Source organism: Cotesia typhae, unplaced genomic scaffold, assembly GCF_013202065.1.
Source record: "Cotesia typhae breed Kobodo isofemale line unplaced genomic scaffold, CoteBio_Ctyphae contig_27, whole genome shotgun sequence".
Classification (NCBI taxonomy): domain Eukaryota; kingdom Metazoa; phylum Arthropoda; class Insecta; order Hymenoptera; family Braconidae; genus Cotesia; species Cotesia typhae.
This window is the reverse complement of record NW_027423733.1, coordinates 1467280-1484807: the sequence shown is the minus strand read 5'-3', so window position 1 is coordinate 1484807 and position 17528 is coordinate 1467280. Positions and strand designations below refer to the sequence as shown.

The window sequence follows — 17528 nt, the reverse complement described above, 5'->3', positions numbered from 1 at the left end:
TTAATAATTTTATGATTTATGATAACAATCTATGTTCAATAAATTTTTATTTTCATAATTTTATGTTTTGAAATATACCTAAAAATTAAAAAAATACTCATATGCAAAAAAAAATATTTTTTACTTTTAAAAAATTTTTTAATATTCATACATACTTCCAATCAATTATGAGCTCACATTACTTCTTTTCTGGGCCTTTATTATTACTTCCAACTCATTTTAATAAAATAATAATTCATTTTAAATAAAAATGCCATAACACGTTTATGGTTTATAAACCTAATCGAGAAAAAAAAAAAAAGTTGTTTGCTGAAAATCTGCTAACAAAATTCTCAATACTGAGCACGTTTTTTCAAATATAGTTACAATATTTAAATATTTCTGTTGTGAATGAAGATGCTATTCAAGAGTGGGAAGTAGCTATCTTGACAGGTATTTTTTTATGACAAATCTGGCCCCATTCTTGGTATATGGCTGGCCGGAAGATTCCGATTATAAATAAAATTTATATTGGTATTGTTTGTTTTTGTTTTTATTATAAACTGTAAATTATAGTAAATATAATTAAGTCTTATTAATTGAGATTTATTCTCAATTATAAAGTACTAACTACATACATTTAATAAAATTATTATTATTTTTAATTTTATTGATGTCGAATTATAGCTTATTAATAACTCACTTGACAATATAAAAAAGGTAATGAAACAATTAATAATGTGGTTTATATTTAATATTATTTACAAGAATCCAAACAATCACCCTTGTGCTTTTTTATAGGAACTGCTGCAGCTGATGAATCGTGTGCCGAAATGTCAGTTTCTTTTTGTATTAACCTAGGAATACGTTTGGTTCTTAAAAACGCCGTGGATGTGACAGTTGACGTAGGTGTTCTGATAAAAAAAAAAAAAAATTAAAGTAAATTAAATATTAAATAGCTAATGATTTATATTTTAAAAATAATAAAATTTCCATACTTAGTAACTACCATTCCAACGGTATTGAATTCTCCAGATGTCGAAGAACATGGTACAATAGTAAGATACGTTTTAACAGGACGATTTGGTGTCTCCTGTGAATCAGGTTGCTGTTGTTGATTAGTACTAACATTCGATGATTGTTCTTTCTCAATTTTGGATTTTTTAGCTTCACTCTCACCTTTCTGACCCTTGAGATCAGACTTTTCTAAGGTTTCAGATTTTGGTTTAAGCTTGCCGTCTTGCGTCGGAAATTGGACCGTGGGTAGAATTATATTTTTGTCTCCATTAGTTTCATTCATTAGTTTTATTAATAGATTTGAAAGTTCTTCACGTTTTCTTGTAACTACTATCTCTTCAAACCAATTTTTCACAGACTTTATCGGTAATCTGTAATCTTTTATTGGATCCTGCAACAATTAGAATAATATTCATGATATACATGAAAAATACGTGTACTAATAGTTAGTTTTTTACAAATAACTATTTTATAAAAATATGTATATTGATCCAATTTTATACTTATAATTTTAATTTTTACAAAGAATTTTAATAATTCATGTTAGTCACTGTATTTTTTAAATTAAAAAATGTGAAAATGTAAAATAATTTATTCACACACATATTAAAAAATTTTAAAAGCGACTGATCAGTTAATGAAAATAAATATTAACTATACCTTGAAAAAACTTTCGACGTATTGTAATAAATAAAGCCCACAGTCAGTGAAGTTTGATTGCTGTGGAACCTTCGGACAGCTTCCCTTGATCGTATCCTTAGAAAATACTTTATCCTTACCAAGTTTAGCCTGATATTCGCAACTCAAATAATCACGAAGCGTGGCAACAACGCGAGACCGACTAGCACCTTTGAGAGAGTCGAAAATTAAAATACAGGGCGATTTGACTGTTGGTTCTTCTTGCTGAGAGGAGACAATCTGTTTCTCAAGAGGAGTAATCGAGACCTTAGCATTGGCATTGGCATTGGTATTGGTGTTTCCTTCAGCATTATCACTAGCTTCGTCATCTTCTTCACTCTCCATATCCATTTCATCCTCATCGCCTTCGGCCTCATCTCTCTCAGAATCCTCATCATTTTGGTCGATCGTTATCGTTGGAGTAGCCACGGGTGTAATTGTCGTGCTTCCGATAGTCAGCGTCTGAACCTTGACCTCTTTATTTTTCTTAGATTTTTTAACGTCGGGATCTTTAGGGGGTGATGGAGGCAACACGGTACCCACCAGTCCCGGGTAACAAATAATCGCCAAGAACCAATGAGCATGTTCATTTATCGGAATGATAATAAAGTCTTTTTCAAAAATATTAACATTCTTAGTCCATTTTTGTACACGAGCATGACGTTTTGCGGCTGGTGACACTGAGTTGGTAATATCTGCTGACTGAGCATGACGACTTGTTAACCGTTTATAAAAGTACGAACTGAAAACATGTGTACGATGCTGATCAATCTCAGAAAGTACTTGGAGCGTTAGATACTTGAGATAGAAGTCTATTATAACGTCATTGAGGAATTGGTCTTCTCCAAGACAAGTGTAATCCTCGGTATTAATAGCAATACCGCTTTTTGCTGGCGGTGGTGGATAAACAGTCAACTTCTGGACGACGCGGTCATTAGGACGACCGTTTACAATATTACCAGAATTAACAGTCGACGATGATAATGGTGGTTTCTTCATCGTCAGTGGCATCTGAGAGTTATCCTTCGGGGACGCACGCACCAGAATATCATTTGCTTCCTTAGCATTTAATTCATCCATCTTACTTCTTGGGGGGAATATCATTTTACAAACGTGCCTAGCCTCCTCGGATATTTTATCTGGCAGTAGCGTTATCCTCTTGTGCGTTTGATCCTTACCAGCTGGATCAAAATACTGGCCCTTAGTGTCCTGCATTCCCAAGAGCTCGCGAATTTTTGCTCCACAGCTCGGATTTGTGTAAAAAAATAACACTGGCATTGCTTTGCCAAAATGTATCAGTACTTTAACAATTTCGGAGAACTTAACATTTATCGTGACGCACTGATCCTGATCTTCGAGCAGAGGTACCACTAATCTTAAACCGTTCTTACTCAATAATATTTTCTCTCGCGGTACGTATTTGTATGAACCTATTCTAACAGTGCGACATATAAACGAAGTCTCGAATTTGATGTTTAAGTTGACGTTATCTTCACCTATTACATCACCGTTATTTTTATCGATTAAACCTGGTTCAGTATTTTGGACTGGCTGAAAGCTTTGTTCTTGTAACACTGTTTTATTATTCGTGATGACAGGCTCTTTCTCAGATATAAACTCCATTTCGTCGTTCATCATTCCGCTGCTAGTGATCAAGTTGCCCGCAGATTTATGCTGGGCCGTAGTTTTTTTACGGGAGCCACTGCCGTCATCATCGTCATCATCATCATCCGATGACAGAGTCAAGCACTCAGGTTCTTTTTGTTTAAGTTTACTAATTACCGCTGTAGATGGTGTAGATGTTCTAGGTGGTCGTCCACGTTTGCGTGGTGCCAATTCACGCTCGAATTTATTGGTTTCATTGCGTTTTTTGTAAAAGCTTTCAGTTGATATCATTTCTTTTTTCTGTTGACTTGTCGTTGGGTTCATTGACACCTGCCGCGAGTCACTTGGTAATGATTTTTTGCATTTGTAGCAGCGATTAAAATCAAAGGAATGGGTACCGCAGTAAGGACAGAGAGCACTTTTTCCTTCGATATACTTGGGCTCTTCGTGAGGAGAGCTGCTGTCTTCATTTGTCTGACTGTTTGATTGATTTTCGGATTGATCTGAAGTGTCTGAGGTGTCGTGCATCGTATGAATAACTCCAGCTTCGCTTTCAACGATGTAATTAATGTTCAACGCAACATCTGTGACAAGTGATACTATTGTTTTACCGTTGAAAGGAATCTCTACTTGGTCTAGAAGATCTTGGACTGTACATTCTTCGGCAGGGATGTCAAATGTTATTAACCGCTGTTCTCTGCTAGCCAACACCACCAACATCTTGACAATACTGCCACTTACTTGTTGCTGAACGATTGCGTTAACTGGATCTTTTATTGTTCTTTGAAGATAGACAAAACTTTCAGATCCTGCATCGCTGTCAGAGGGTGATTTTTGCTCTCCATGTGTCGCTCCAGACTTCTCAGGAGTGCTAGGGTAACTACACATTTCCATTTTTTCTGGACTCGATTCTGGAGTAGTTGGGCAAGGTGGCGTAGGTCTTTGGGCAGCTACCGGAGTAATTTGCTTCTGTGGCGTGATGGGTAATCGAGGTCGTGGAGAATTCACCACCGGTCGCTTCATTGAATTGAGTGCCATCAACTGCTGTGATGATATTTGTTGTTGCTGTTTCTGCTGTAATTGTTGGAGTTGAAGTTGGAGTTGTTGTTGGTGTTGGTGCTGTTGTGGTTGTGGTTGTGGTGGTGGTTGTTGCTGCTGTTGTTGTTGTTGTTGTTGTTGTTGTTGTTGTTGTTGTTGTTGTTGTTGTTGTTGTTGTTGTTGTTGTTGTTGTTGTTGTTGTTGTTGTTGTTGTTGTTGTTGTTGTTGCTGCTGCGGCTGTTGCAGTTGAGGAGAAAGACCTCGCATTAGCGGTGGCTGGGAAGCTTTTATTCGCTCGCTCAGGCAATCCATAACCTGACGAACTTGAGGTGTCGTCTGTCGTGGAACTGGAACTCGTGGAGTTAAGCTGCGACGAAGTGCCGCATTGTCACCACGCAGTGGTGGCCTAGATGTCGGTTTCGGTGGAACTACAGCCGATATATTGGGTGAGAGTGTTGCCACTCGTACTGTCTGTGTTGGTGTGTGCCGTGGCGTCGACGTCCTGGCAACATTCTGAGAAGTGTTGGTCACAAGTGGCATTGGATGCGATACTAATGGCGCTGGAAGTCTGTTTCTCGGCTTTGATACTCGTCCTTCTTCCAATTGGGCTAACGTTGTGACCTTTAATATAATATAGTTATGATATTATTCAATGAACTCAGAGTAAAACTAAAATATACAATTTTTTAGCTTTTTAACGATTTCAAACTTAACAATCTTATGATTATTTTTAAAAAATTAATCAAGCTGTCTATATAATATAAAAATCTTTATAATAAATAAAATTTCAACGAAATTATCTTTAATTAATTTTTTTTTTATTTTTGATAATAATTGGTTTTTTGAAGTAAAAAATTCTATAAGTAGAATTGTACACTATCGTAAGAAATTAATATATAAAAAAAATTTTTTTTCACCAACACATAACCTAGTGGTTATAACTACTTGACAAAACTATATTTTTTTTTTTACTTCTATGTTTTGTTTTAAATAATAAATAAAATAAGACTTACAGTTTTCTGAGTTTGATTGTTCATAGTAAGTTGTGTTTTATTAAACGAAGTTCCAACCCACTGATTGCTTTTTTTATCATTCAAAGTATTAGAAACAGCTTTGGGAGCTTTGATGATTCTTGACGAACTGTCTCCACCAGAAATATTCTGTGAGCTCTCCGTTTTAAATGTACTCGGCTGTACTGATATTTCTCCTGATTCTAAAATATAAACGTTCTGTCTGCAACAGTAAAAAAAAAAAAAAAAATCATGAAAGCTGAACTTGGATAATGAAAAAATTAAAGTAGATGCATAAGATAAATGTCATACCCGCGTTCAAGTGCTGCGGGACTCTGTGTACCAATAAGTGCTTGATGAGAATAGACAGTAGTTTCGTTATCATTAAACGCTGAGTAAGCTAATACGTTATTCTGATTACCATTATTAACACCATTATTTACGTTCTGAATAATTACATATCGTTGACCATCAACAACCGTACACAACTGTTGGCCATCTTCAAGCATAATCGGTAAACCATTATTATCAGTGAATAAATTATAATGTGCCATAGTACTACACACACACGAATATCAATAATTATTCTCTCCTTCTATTAGCCTTATATTTCTTTTATCCTGGTTAATTTTCGCACTATTATTCAATCATCTGTCCATATTATCACCATTTCACCTGTTAAAATCCGTACTCATTTATTTATTCATTAGTTTTTTTAACAATAATACATGCTATTTTACAACTATTTACTATCAATTGATTCAATTATTATAGTTTAACTCTAAAATTATAATCAACTCTGGTGTCATATTTCGACTGAAATATAAAAATTAAAAATATCGGTAATTGTTTATAAGTAAAAAAATTATTAAACGTTGCCAAATAACACAACATTCCATAACCTCACCGACGGTGGGAGCGGCGCGGTAAAATAATTTCTCTAAATGCAACTACATCAAGCTCACTTACAAACGCAAAAAAATGATTCTTAACCACTAACTCATACCAATATCAACTACCGACCTAACTACATTATCATCAATATAGTCATACGACATTAAAGTCGTGCTAAATAAAAAAAAAAAATTACCATGAACTTTAATTATGATTTTTGATAAACAATCAAAATCAAGGTATTAGTATTGTTAAATAGACTCGTTACCAATGTCGGCTAATTCAACGATTAATAAATACATGTAACCACAACTACACTACTAGTAGTACCACTACTACTACTACTACTACTGCTACTACTACTACTATTACTACCACGAAATTTATGATTCCAAATTACTTTTAATGACTATCAAATATCGCTGGATAATATTTAAATATTCAACAACCAATCAATAAATCCAGCTAATTCATTTTTACAAATAACAGCTCTACCGCCATTTTAGTATGTTATGACGATAAATAAAAGTGATTTTATGCGGATAAAAGCGAACCGAAATCGAGAAACCCAACGTCCACTACCGTACACACACATACACGTACATGGGCACAGATGGATATATAGTCAATGCATCGTCATCATACGCCGTAACCATTACTGTTACAATGTATATAATGGGCTCTCATATTTTAGACGCTGATGTTTTAACGAGCAATTATCGTACAATTGATACTGATTAGTTGTTTTATGATTCAAGATTCAATATTTAATTATAATAGATATTGAAAACAATGTACTTAACATACCTGCGGGCTGTTGGCGAATCCTGAATTGAGTTTCATTTCAGTATTGTACATCGGCCCGCGACCACGTGTTCTTTTAGTTAAGCTTCATAAGGCGGGAAAATTTCAAATTTCATATTTATACTCCATCGATAAAATCGACGGTTGTTTACTCCGTCGAACGGTTAGTTTATTTACTATTTATTTGACGTTTCTTTTGTTTACATTTTTTTTATTTACTCCTTCTTTATTGAATTTTATAGATTTATAGTAACCTTGGAATTGCGCTCGTTAATTATAATTGCAAGTGCAACGATTAAGTTTAGATTTTATTTTATTCATTTTTACTGGATTAATCAAACAAAAAAAAAGGGTTTTAATTAAATAGTTAACGGATTGTTAATTATTTGATTAGTGATAACAAATACGGTTGCTGAAAATAGATTATGGATGGCAGAACTTAATGTGAAAAATTTTTAAATGTTCATTTCCAATTGCTTGTATAGTTTATTGATAATTAATAAGAAGTTTGAATTTTGTCAGTCGACAAGGTTGGAAAGTCGGTAACTGATAATTGCATAACTGAATGTTGACAAGTCCTTCAATTGTAAATATTTTTTTAAATGAAAACTATTTTTGGTATTGGATATTTGTTTTTGATTTGATGCTTCAATTAAATTGATATAAATTATATAATAAAAAAAAAAAAAAAAAAAAAACTTAAGGCTTAACAACATTTAATAATTATAATTTGAACAATAGAATTATGTTTCTTTGAAAAATGCAACTAACCACGGACAAGTGTTAAGTTTTATCAATTTTGCTATCACTGATTAAAATATTCGGTTTTTAGATGTAAAATTCAATCTTATAAAAACAATGAAATTTCGACTTATAATTAAACAACTTCAATGAAATACAAGATTCAATGAGAACTTTGGAACAAAGAAAATAAATAATGATACTGAAATATTTAGACGTTAGACCTATTTTTGGTATTTTTGAGTAATTAAATTACTACTAGAAATTATTTTTAAAAATTGCATTTACAGAATTTTCAAAAAATTTTCACAAGTGATTTTTTTTTTTTTGTATAATTTAATTGAAAGTAATAATTAAAAAAAAATTTTTAATAAAGTATAGTGAAATTAAAAAAAAAATCTTGAGCGTCCATTAAAAAATAAAACTTAAAATTTTCCATCATCCATCTGAATAAGAAAAAAAATTATAAATCTACACAATCTTTTTAAATAATCAATCTATGTATACAAAATTCTATTATTCTAATAATCTTTGATATCACTAAAATTGGTAGGTTAATCATCATCTTTTCTACGATTAATCTATATACATTTTTTTCCCAGCAAAAAAATAGCAATCAATCCTTAAATAAAATATCTATAACAAGGTTACAAACTGTAAACTTCATATTCCCGATCGTATCATACGTCACATTAACATTAATATTCATATTAATATTTATTTAGTCATATTAATATTCATATTAATATCTAGTCTTCATCCCCAAAAATAAACGAAATATTGACATTATTGTCACTAACTTTTGGTGAAAATGGACAGCGGAATCTTTCTTATTCTCAATTGAAATTTCTTTTGAGCTGATAGATCTAAATCCTTCCACACCATGTTTTGCTATAAAAAAATTTGCCGTATGAGTACTTATAATGATAATTGTTGAACTACTAGTCAACTTTTATAACCTCTAAAAAATTTTTTCTAGTCAAGCATTAACATAAACTAATTGTTACCTTGCTTTTGTTGAAAAAGAGGAAACAATGTTGATTACAAATGAGTCGAATTACTTAATTATTTAAAATACATTTTACTTTGTTTATTTTCAGCAGTAGATGCTACGCCGGTATGTGGGTCGTTATAATAATCACAATTATGGAGGGAAAATTGTGTCTAAACTTAATGTTCTGCTCGGTAAGGTGGTGACTTCTTCAGTTAGGCTCGGCCGGATTTGAAGACTTCCTGAGATGAAAGTGCGGGAATAATGGAAATTCAAAAACTTAACAGTGTTTGTCGATAAGACAGAACAAATGACTACGTTGACGCCGCGATCAGCTGGTCAGCACATTGCTGTTGTTTTTGTTATGAAAAGAGGAAAACGCCAGAACAAGTGACAGAACAATGTCTCTGAAAAGTTTTATCCATCCCAGGAATAAGTACAAGGACCAACCGAATTTTATAGAACTTTCTAAACTCTACCCCAAGTTCCAACAACATGTTTCTGTGGTAAGTTAACTTTACAGTTTATTTTGATGAAAAATCACAGTAATTTTTTTTTGTAGAATCTAGCCGGTAAGGTACAATTTAACTTCAGCAGCGAGGAAAGTCTAAGAGTCTTGACACAAACTCTGCTCAAGCATGACTTTGACCTAGATGTCAGTATTCCACCGGATAAACTGGTACCAGCGTTGACACTCCGTCTTAATTATGTATTATGGATTGAAGATTTGATAAACTTCGCTGAGATAAACGAAGTGACTGGGATAGATGTTGGTACTGGAGCTATTGCGATCTATCCATTACTTTGTTCCAAGATTTACAACTGGAAAATGATCGGTTCAGACATTGATTCCGCGGCTGTTACGTCAGCCAATGAAAATATTCAAAGGAATAAGTTGGATCATCTTATAAAAGGTATTAAATTACTTGATGTTTTGAGCTGTCACATTACATCGTTGTTACTTTTGATAACATTTTGTTCTATCTTTTTTTTTTTTCCCCATACAGAATTACTCTGTATCTTTCTTTGATATTAAAAATTGATGAACTTTATAAATAATTTTTCGATTTCAAATATCGAATAACTTATCAGTATCAAAAATTAGTTTTAATCAATTTTATAACGATTAAATATTTATTTTTCATACTTGATGAAATTGGGTATTTGCATGATTTTGATATTCATAAACTTTTGATATTTTTACATTCTATATAATTTTTTTAAATTTTTGGAAGAAAAATTTTTCGATTTTGTTCTTAAAAATTTTAATAATTTAATAAATAAAAGTGATCCTAAATTACATAAAAGTCACGTGATGTAAAACGTGATGTGATTGGTGTGACGTCATTGTGCTGTTTGTAGCGCGTATATTTGAATGAGCATTTAAGTCATGTATAATATTTTACATTGCTAAAAAACTTAAAGTTAAGTTTTTTCAATTTTAAGTTTTATACATTCTATTTTTAATGCTAGATTTTGTTGAAAATAATTAAAAGTGAAATAAATTTTTGTGAAATGTTTTTTAAATTTAAAGTGAATGTGTTTGGAGGTTATGAACATGTCAATGTTGTTATACTAAGACTTTTGAGAAGCATCAGTTCAACAGTGTAGTTTGTGATTATCAACGAATTAATAAAAATGCCTCGGCGAAAAGTGGATCCTGATTTTTCCGTTTAACAGAATTTAATGAAACATTTATAAAAATTTTTTCTGGTGTCGATTTACCAGTATTTCTACACGTTGGAACTATACACCAATAAAACTCATTTTTGACGACATTTCGAGTAATTAAATAATTTTATTTTATTATAAACAACACAACCAGATCTTTTTTTAATCAATCACAATTAACACAACAATTGTTTACACCTGCCACGTGTTTACAAGAGATTGGCGCTTAAAATTTCAAATGAAATAAGCACTATGACGTCACATACACGAGATGGAGCTACTTATTCATTTAAATATCTGCTTTTTTTTATTTATTAAATTATTTAAATTTTTAAGAACAAAATCGAAAAATTTTTTTTCCAAAAATTTAAAAAAATTATATAGAATGTAAAAATATCAAAAATTTATGAATATCAAAATCATGCAAATACTCAATTGTTATTGAATAAAGTAGTGAAGTGAAAAAAAATTATAAACATTCAAAAATTAATAATATAGTGATTAAATTGTTGTTAATGATTAAAAGAAAAAATTAGTGTTTTTTTTTTTTGACAAAAATAATTAGTTTTTCAAACGTATAGTAATATGTCAATCAGACAAAAGTCTACAAAATTTATGGTTCTTTACAAATTAATTTTTTTTTACTTGATTGGAAATTGATATTTTTTCACATTAATAAAAATAAAATATCTAACATCACAACAAATTTCAAACACTACTTTCAATAACGTTTATTTGTTGCAGTAATAAAAGTCCAGGGAAAAAATATATTCAAAGATGTTGTAACAGAAGAATCATACGCTTTCACAATGTGCAACCCTCCATTTTTTGATGCCGACGACGATGAGAAAAGAGAAAAACGTTTGCCGCCAACAAATGCAAAAACAGGACACGCCGTCGAGCTGTCTGTTGCTGGTGGTGAGAAATCCTTTGTGCGTCAGATGCTCGATGAAAGTTTAGAGCTAAATGGAAAAATAAAAATATATACGACGATGCTAGGTCAGAAAAATAGTTTAGCGTACTCTAAATCTGAGCTGAGAAAGAGGAACATTGATAATTTTACTTGGACTGAATTTTGCCAGGGTAAAACTAAAAGATGGGGTCTAGCTTGGTCACTGATCCCTAAAGTAACGCTAGATTTATCGAAAGCGCCAGTTATACGCATGAAATATTCTCATGTTTCATCATCAAAGTCCAAAAATAACTCCACTCCGTTGCTGGAAGTGTTTTTTCCATTTAATGATAATTTTAGGGAAGTAAAAGATGTAATCATTGCTGTAAAAAAATGGATTAATGAGTTACATGTAAGTTATTGATTATTACTTAATTCACAAATCAATAATTGTATTATTCAATTTTTTTTTTAGATCGAAATTAAGGAATTGAAATTAGAAAATATCAAAGAAGCTACATATGAGTTGTATGCTTATAAAAATACTTGGATACATGAAAGAAGAAAACGTCGCGCAGAAATGAAAGCTAATTCGGATGAATCCAAACGACTACGTGTTGATGACAATGAACGAGCTTCTGTAACTGTCAATTCAGTCGATTTTTCAAAATCTAATAATATTTACTTAAAATTCAACCTAGTGTTCACTTATGTATATAAATTAAGTGATTCTGCTGGAAATACTCACGATGGTGTTAACATTTGTATGATTTTTAACGACGGCAATGGCGGTAAAAATGGTTTGGAAACTTTTAAGCAATGTTTGATAAATAAATTTAAATTACAAGAGTTTCAAAAATTAAATAGATAAAAATTAATTTATTAAAACATTTTTATAATATTTAACAATATAATCATACAGTTGATTATTATTATTGCCTATTATTGCACATTTTTTTAAAATAATTATTTACAAATTTTTAAGAAAAAATGTCAAGGAAATTGATGAGTGTAAATAACAAGAATAATTGAAATATTTCTGTATAGGCCGTAATTGCAAAAACAACTCCTTATCACAAATTAAAACATATAAATTAATACGTTAAAGATATTTTTTCATTTCTTTATTTTGATTTTTATTGAATTATTTTTAGGATTAAAATTTTTCGATTATTTCTTTTTCTTGTACTAGTAAAAAAGCTCAAAGTCCTGTTAATGACTTCAGTCCCCTAATAATTTTCTTTTACTTCTTGAATTTTGATTTTAATACATCATCGTTTTTTGAATTATTTTACGTTCATTTTAATTTTCAGAAAAAGCCGCTTCGAATGTAAAACACGCACATGCGCAAGAAAATCATGTATAATAATTTAGTTGGATGAAAACCACTAATTAAGATTAAAAAATACCATTTTACGATAAAACAAATGTGGCTTATGAATACAGCTAATGTTAATAAACAGCTAATAACTAATAGAAACAAAAAAATTTATAATTTGCTTCCAGAGGGCAAGTTGAAGTGTAAATTTTCATCAACAAAATCCTACCAATAAATGAATAAAAAATTATGAACGATGAATAATTAAAAAAAAAAAAAAATAATAAATAAAAACTAACGCTATGGTCGTTATGTGGAATCAAAATTTATAAGTAAAAATAAAAAAATATTAGGGGGCTAGTAAGCACAGGCATTACACCCTAAGATAACCGACTCACATGTTAACAAATCATATATATATACAAGAAGAACGTGGCTCTATCTTAAGTATATTTTGACTACGTGCACCTGTTACCAACTTTCAGACAAAACATGAAAGTATATATATATATATATATATATATATATATATATATATATATATATATATATATATATATATATATATATATATATATATACATACAAAATATTAAAGTATATATATATGCACAGTCAATAGGTGTTTTTATAAATATTAATCACAGATTAAATGTGCTGAAATATTAATCATAACCAAATTGTACCATATTTATATTTGTCTTTTTGTTTTTGTAGAGGCATGAAGATAAATATCATTTCTGTGGTACTCAAAAAACATTGTAATCATTTAGATCTTGAGAAGTCGTCAACTTAGCCAAAGATTTGCCAAATTTCAAATAAAAATTAAATGGAAATTTTATTATATTAATTTCAATTAATAAAAGACTTTAATTAATGAAAGTTTGAATACAATAATTATAAATTTTCGAAAAACAAAAAAAATTATGTAAACTCAAACAATACATTTTTAATTTCAGTGAAAAAAATAAGCCTGAACATAGTCTTTCAGAAAATTTGAATATATTAATCTTATGTGAAAAAAAAAAAAAAAAAAAAAAAAAAAAAACAGATTATTTGATGGATGAAAAAAAATCCATTAGTTTCCTCAAAAGTATTCAAAAGAAGTTATCTGTAAAGAATTTTCATAAGTTTAGAAAGAAGGTACGTTGTTCCTTTTTTTTTCTTTGTCAATCAGAAGCACTGGTGATTATTCATGTAATATTTTAATAGAATACAGTAAAAGCACCTCGTGAATCAGATGCAGGAACGAGTGGTGCCGATTTGAAGGAAATAAATGCTCCAAGCCATGAAATATTTGCTGGACTTGAAGAAGATTGTCTCATTATAAATGATTCTGTAGACTTGAAATTATCTGAACGCATTTCACAATCTGAAGATGCTGTCGATTTTGAAAATCAACGCAATGTCGATCATTCTAAAATAGAGACTACGTGCAACCCAAAAGAATCAACACATATCAATACTAATAACATAACGACAGTTCATACTAATAATAATCTTAGCAGAGGAGAAAATAATTTAGATGAATCAAATGTTATTAATGAAGAATCGAGTCAATCGACTTTATCACTAGAATTGCTAAAGTTGAGTAAATATGGATGGTATTGGGGACCTATGTCTGGTGAACAGGCTGATGCTCAATTACTTTCGGAACCAGATGGTGCTTTTTTAATTCGAGATTCATCTGATGATAGGTAATAATCCTACTTTGTACTTTATATTTATAAATTATCAAATGACCAATGATATATTTTAAGAAATTTATTTTGCACTCATCTTATTACGAGATAGTGACCACTTTAGTAGAAAAAAATAGTAACAAAAGTAATCATAGAAATAAATTACAAAATCTATCAACTTACAAAATGTTAATTAAAATCGAATCGTTATGCATAAGAATAATTCTCTTAAAGTCATGATAGATAGTATCAAAGTGTTCTATTCAATTTAGTATGGATACTTAGATGAAATTATACAGATTGTTAATATGTTAAACCAAGCTTTCAAAATAATTTGAGGGTTTTATTCCTTGTAGATCACACTTTCAGCGAGTCACGTTTCGGTCACACACGGGGTAGATTCGACCCCGCTCCTAAACATTTTGTCCTACTTCAACAATTAATTTTAAAATTACAAACGAACCATGTAGCTTTTATCAAAAATTTCAGCGGGAAAACTCGACGGTTGTTTACACAATTATTCATCATTTAAATATTTAAAAAATCGTTCTTATTATTCAGAATCGACTCGGAAAATATAAATAATGTGGATTTATTTCTCAGACTTGATATTTTAATAAAAAAACTAACACTTTGCAGTCATTATGTGAGTGCCGTCACCAAAATATACATGAAATCGTGAGAAGACTTTAATCAAATTCAAGATCTTTCTGATGATACCAAATGAAACTTAAAAAATCCCTATTAAAATAAACCTATACCGTTGCAAAATTTTTCTTATTCTTTTAACTATATGGATTAAAATTTGGCTTATACCGAGATTCACATGTACAAAACATAAATAAATAAAGAAATTTTATGTAGTGCGAAATTCGAATCTATTTATAACTACTCTAAAAACTTATCACAATAAATTAACTATGATTAAAATCCATATTAAACTTTTCGGACATGTATATTCATGCTCAAAAAAGTCCTGATAAATCCACGCCGCGTGAATGTAAAGGTCCTTACATTCGCGCGGTGTAGATTTATTAGGACCTTTTTGTGTGTGAATAGACACTTCTAAACTTTTAAAAGATACAAATTCAGATTAATGACTTATTATACTAAATTTGACAGATTATTACAAAATTTCCCGTTTCAAAAAGTACATTTATTATGAAGATCGAATACGAAAAAAATGATAACTGAAAAATGGCTTTTATGGAATATAAAAAATGACTAATTTTTAAATTTAAAGACCTTTACCAGAACTTGAAAAAACTTTGGAGTCAAATCGATCCCTTGTGATCTATTAGAGTTTAAAAAGTCAAAATGAAATTAGAGAATTATAATTAAAGCTCAAGTACTTAATTAATAATTTCTCTTTAAAACTTGTTATTTTTTTTTTTTTTAACGTTCTCCAAAGAAACGTTCTGAAAATTTTAGAGTGACATTTTCTTGCAAATAAAAAAATTCTTCAACTATCCAACAAATCTCTTTAAATCAAATTATTAATGCAAAAATAAATATTAGTTATTGTTTCAATAGCATTTATTGAATGATAATATTTTTTTCAGGCATTTATTAACTTTAAGTTTTAAATCCGCCGGAAAATTATTGCATGCACGAGTCGAGCACAGTGGTGGGATGTTTTCGCTCTGTAACCAAGGTGAAAGTGGTAGATTTTCATCGATACCAGCTCTTGTTGATCATTCAATGAGTTTCAGTAAATATTCGGTATTTTGTTATTCACGACCTAGGCACCCAGGTCATCCGGCATTTCCTGTTCGACTCACGAAACCTGTCAGCCGTTTCACACAAATCCGAAGTTTACAATATTTATGCCGTTTTGTTATTCGACAAAATACTCGACGGGATAATATTCATAAACTTCCTTTACCAGAAGCCATCAAAAGATATGTTGAAGAAGATTATTATTAAAAAAATTTATTAATTACAAAATAATTCATTATATAATTATGTAATAAATATAAAAGTTGATGATTTACAGAGAATTGAAGATAAAAAAAAATTTGTTTTAAAAAAAACCGACTCGTTGACATATTTATTTCTTTTTAATGTCACCAGCAATCACTTACAGTAAAAAATTAATAAGATATATTTTTTTACGATTTTATCTGATGATAGCTATTCATTAATTGTCTTCAATTGAACCTTATTGATTCTACTGACAAAATTTTGCATCTTTGAGCGTATTATCAACGCAGTAATAATAATAATAACAATAATTATTATTATTATTATATGACAATTTTTTTAGTTTATAGTTTGAAACACAGTTTAATGTCCGACAAATAAACTCGATTCAGAATTCAAAGTAATCAAAAGTTTTATTTTTACTATCTCTTATTTTACAAAAGCATTGCAAATGATTATACATTTTAAACGCCCATGAGAGATAGTACTGAAAAGGATTTGGAGGACTAGAAAGTATTCGAAATAATTAAAAATCAAATTCTAATTAATCGTTTTGTTCAATAAGGAATGTTTATGAAACAGCAGTTTTTCTTCTAAAGACTGGCGGGTCAAATATTTTTTGGTCATTTATGCATGGTTATGAGTTGTATAAAAGTCTTTTTGACTTACATTAATTTCTAATTTTGTACCTGAAAGATCTTCTTTTCTTTCTACTGATTTGAAATATTTTAGTAGAAGTATAGTTAATAAATCAAATATAATCATTAATAAATACTATAATAGTTGAAATTGTCATAAGTAGTAGTATAATTTACTAATTAAAACTTTTTTGTTTCTGAAGTATAATGAAGGGATCAATGTGATTTTGGTTTTTTTCTTTTTTTAAAACTCAAATACATTTAAGAAACAAAAGATCTTGGAAGAGTTTCTTAGCATAAATTTATTCGTATTGTTTAAATTAAAATAAAATGTTTATCGATAAATGTTTTGTTATCTAATTCCAACAGTAAAAAAATTTTGCTTAAAACGATAATTAAATTAAATAAAGTGATGAATTTTTTAGAATAGAAAATTAAAAAAATTTTCCTTTATCCAGTGAATATTAAAAATCCAAAAATAATAATAAATATATTAGTAATATCAATTTTTTATGAAAATAAAAAGTTTTCAGGTACGGTTTTTTTTTTATTGTGTATTTTAATAACTACGAATATCACAATATTACAGTAAAGTATATTTTACGATAGATCTTTTCACCTATTCCAATTCAATCCAAGTATATTTC

At 29.8% G+C, this 17528-nt stretch overlaps 3 protein-coding genes across 3 annotated transcripts; 2 read left to right on the top strand and 1 right to left on the bottom strand.

The window, feature by feature from the left end:
- Positions 1–504: 504 nt before the first annotated feature.
- LOC141525847 (uncharacterized) lies at positions 505–6556 on the bottom strand. The gene is made up of 6 exons (XM_074240518.1): positions 6418–6556; positions 5640–6002; positions 5331–5550; positions 1657–4938; positions 978–1387; positions 505–893 (listed from the first exon to the last, which is right to left on the bottom strand). The coding sequence occupies exons 2-6, from the start codon at positions 5879–5881 to the stop codon at positions 737–739; spliced, it is 4311 nt and encodes a 1436-aa protein (XP_074096619.1). The 5' UTR covers positions 5882–6002; positions 6418–6556; the 3' UTR covers positions 505–736.
- Positions 6557–8987: 2431 nt separating this feature from the next.
- LOC141525849 (U6 small nuclear RNA (adenine-(43)-N(6))-methyltransferase) lies at positions 8988–12354 on the top strand. The gene is made up of 4 exons (XM_074240521.1): positions 8988–9263; positions 9320–9671; positions 11173–11732; positions 11796–12354. The coding sequence occupies exons 1-4, from the start codon at positions 9159–9161 to the stop codon at positions 12189–12191; spliced, it is 1413 nt and encodes a 470-aa protein (XP_074096622.1). The 5' UTR covers positions 8988–9158; the 3' UTR covers positions 12192–12354.
- A 926-nt stretch (positions 12355–13280) lies between these two features.
- LOC141525851 (suppressor of cytokine signaling 6) lies at positions 13281–17109 on the top strand. The gene is made up of 3 exons (XM_074240522.1): positions 13281–13781; positions 13851–14335; positions 15883–17109. Exons 1-3 carry the CDS (start codon positions 13698–13700, stop codon positions 16244–16246), a joined length of 933 nt encoding a protein of 310 aa, XP_074096623.1. The 5' UTR covers positions 13281–13697; the 3' UTR covers positions 16247–17109.
- The last annotated feature ends 419 nt before the right edge of the window (positions 17110–17528 follow it).

Excerpts from the sequence above, each read along its gene's own strand:
- LOC141525847 (XM_074240518.1), bottom strand. The coding sequence starts at position 5,881 with ATGGCACATTATAATTTATTCACTGATAATAATGGTTTACCGATTATG. Across the intron at positions 5,551-5,639 it reads CCCGCAGCACTTGAACGCGG|ACAGAACGTTTATATTTTAG; the intron begins GTATGACATTTA and ends TTACTGTTGCAG. Across the intron at positions 894-977 it reads GTTGGAATGGTAGTTACTAA|AACACCTACGTCAACTGTCA; the intron begins GTATGGAAATTT and ends TTTTTTTATCAG.
- LOC141525849 (XM_074240521.1), top strand. The coding sequence starts at position 9,159 with ATGTCTCTGAAAAGTTTTATCCATCCCAGGAATAAGTACAAGGACCAA. Across the intron at positions 9,264-9,319 it reads TCCAACAACATGTTTCTGTG|AATCTAGCCGGTAAGGTACA; the intron begins GTAAGTTAACTT and ends TTTTTTTTGTAG. Across the intron at positions 9,672-11,172 it reads GTTGGATCATCTTATAAAAG|TAATAAAAGTCCAGGGAAAA; the intron begins GTATTAAATTAC and ends TATTTGTTGCAG.
- LOC141525851 (XM_074240522.1), top strand. The coding sequence starts at position 13,698 with ATGGATGAAAAAAAATCCATTAGTTTCCTCAAAAGTATTCAAAAGAAG. Across the intron at positions 13,782-13,850 it reads TTCATAAGTTTAGAAAGAAG|AATACAGTAAAAGCACCTCG; the intron begins GTACGTTGTTCC and ends ATATTTTAATAG. Across the intron at positions 14,336-15,882 it reads CGAGATTCATCTGATGATAG|GCATTTATTAACTTTAAGTT; the intron begins GTAATAATCCTA and ends TATTTTTTTCAG.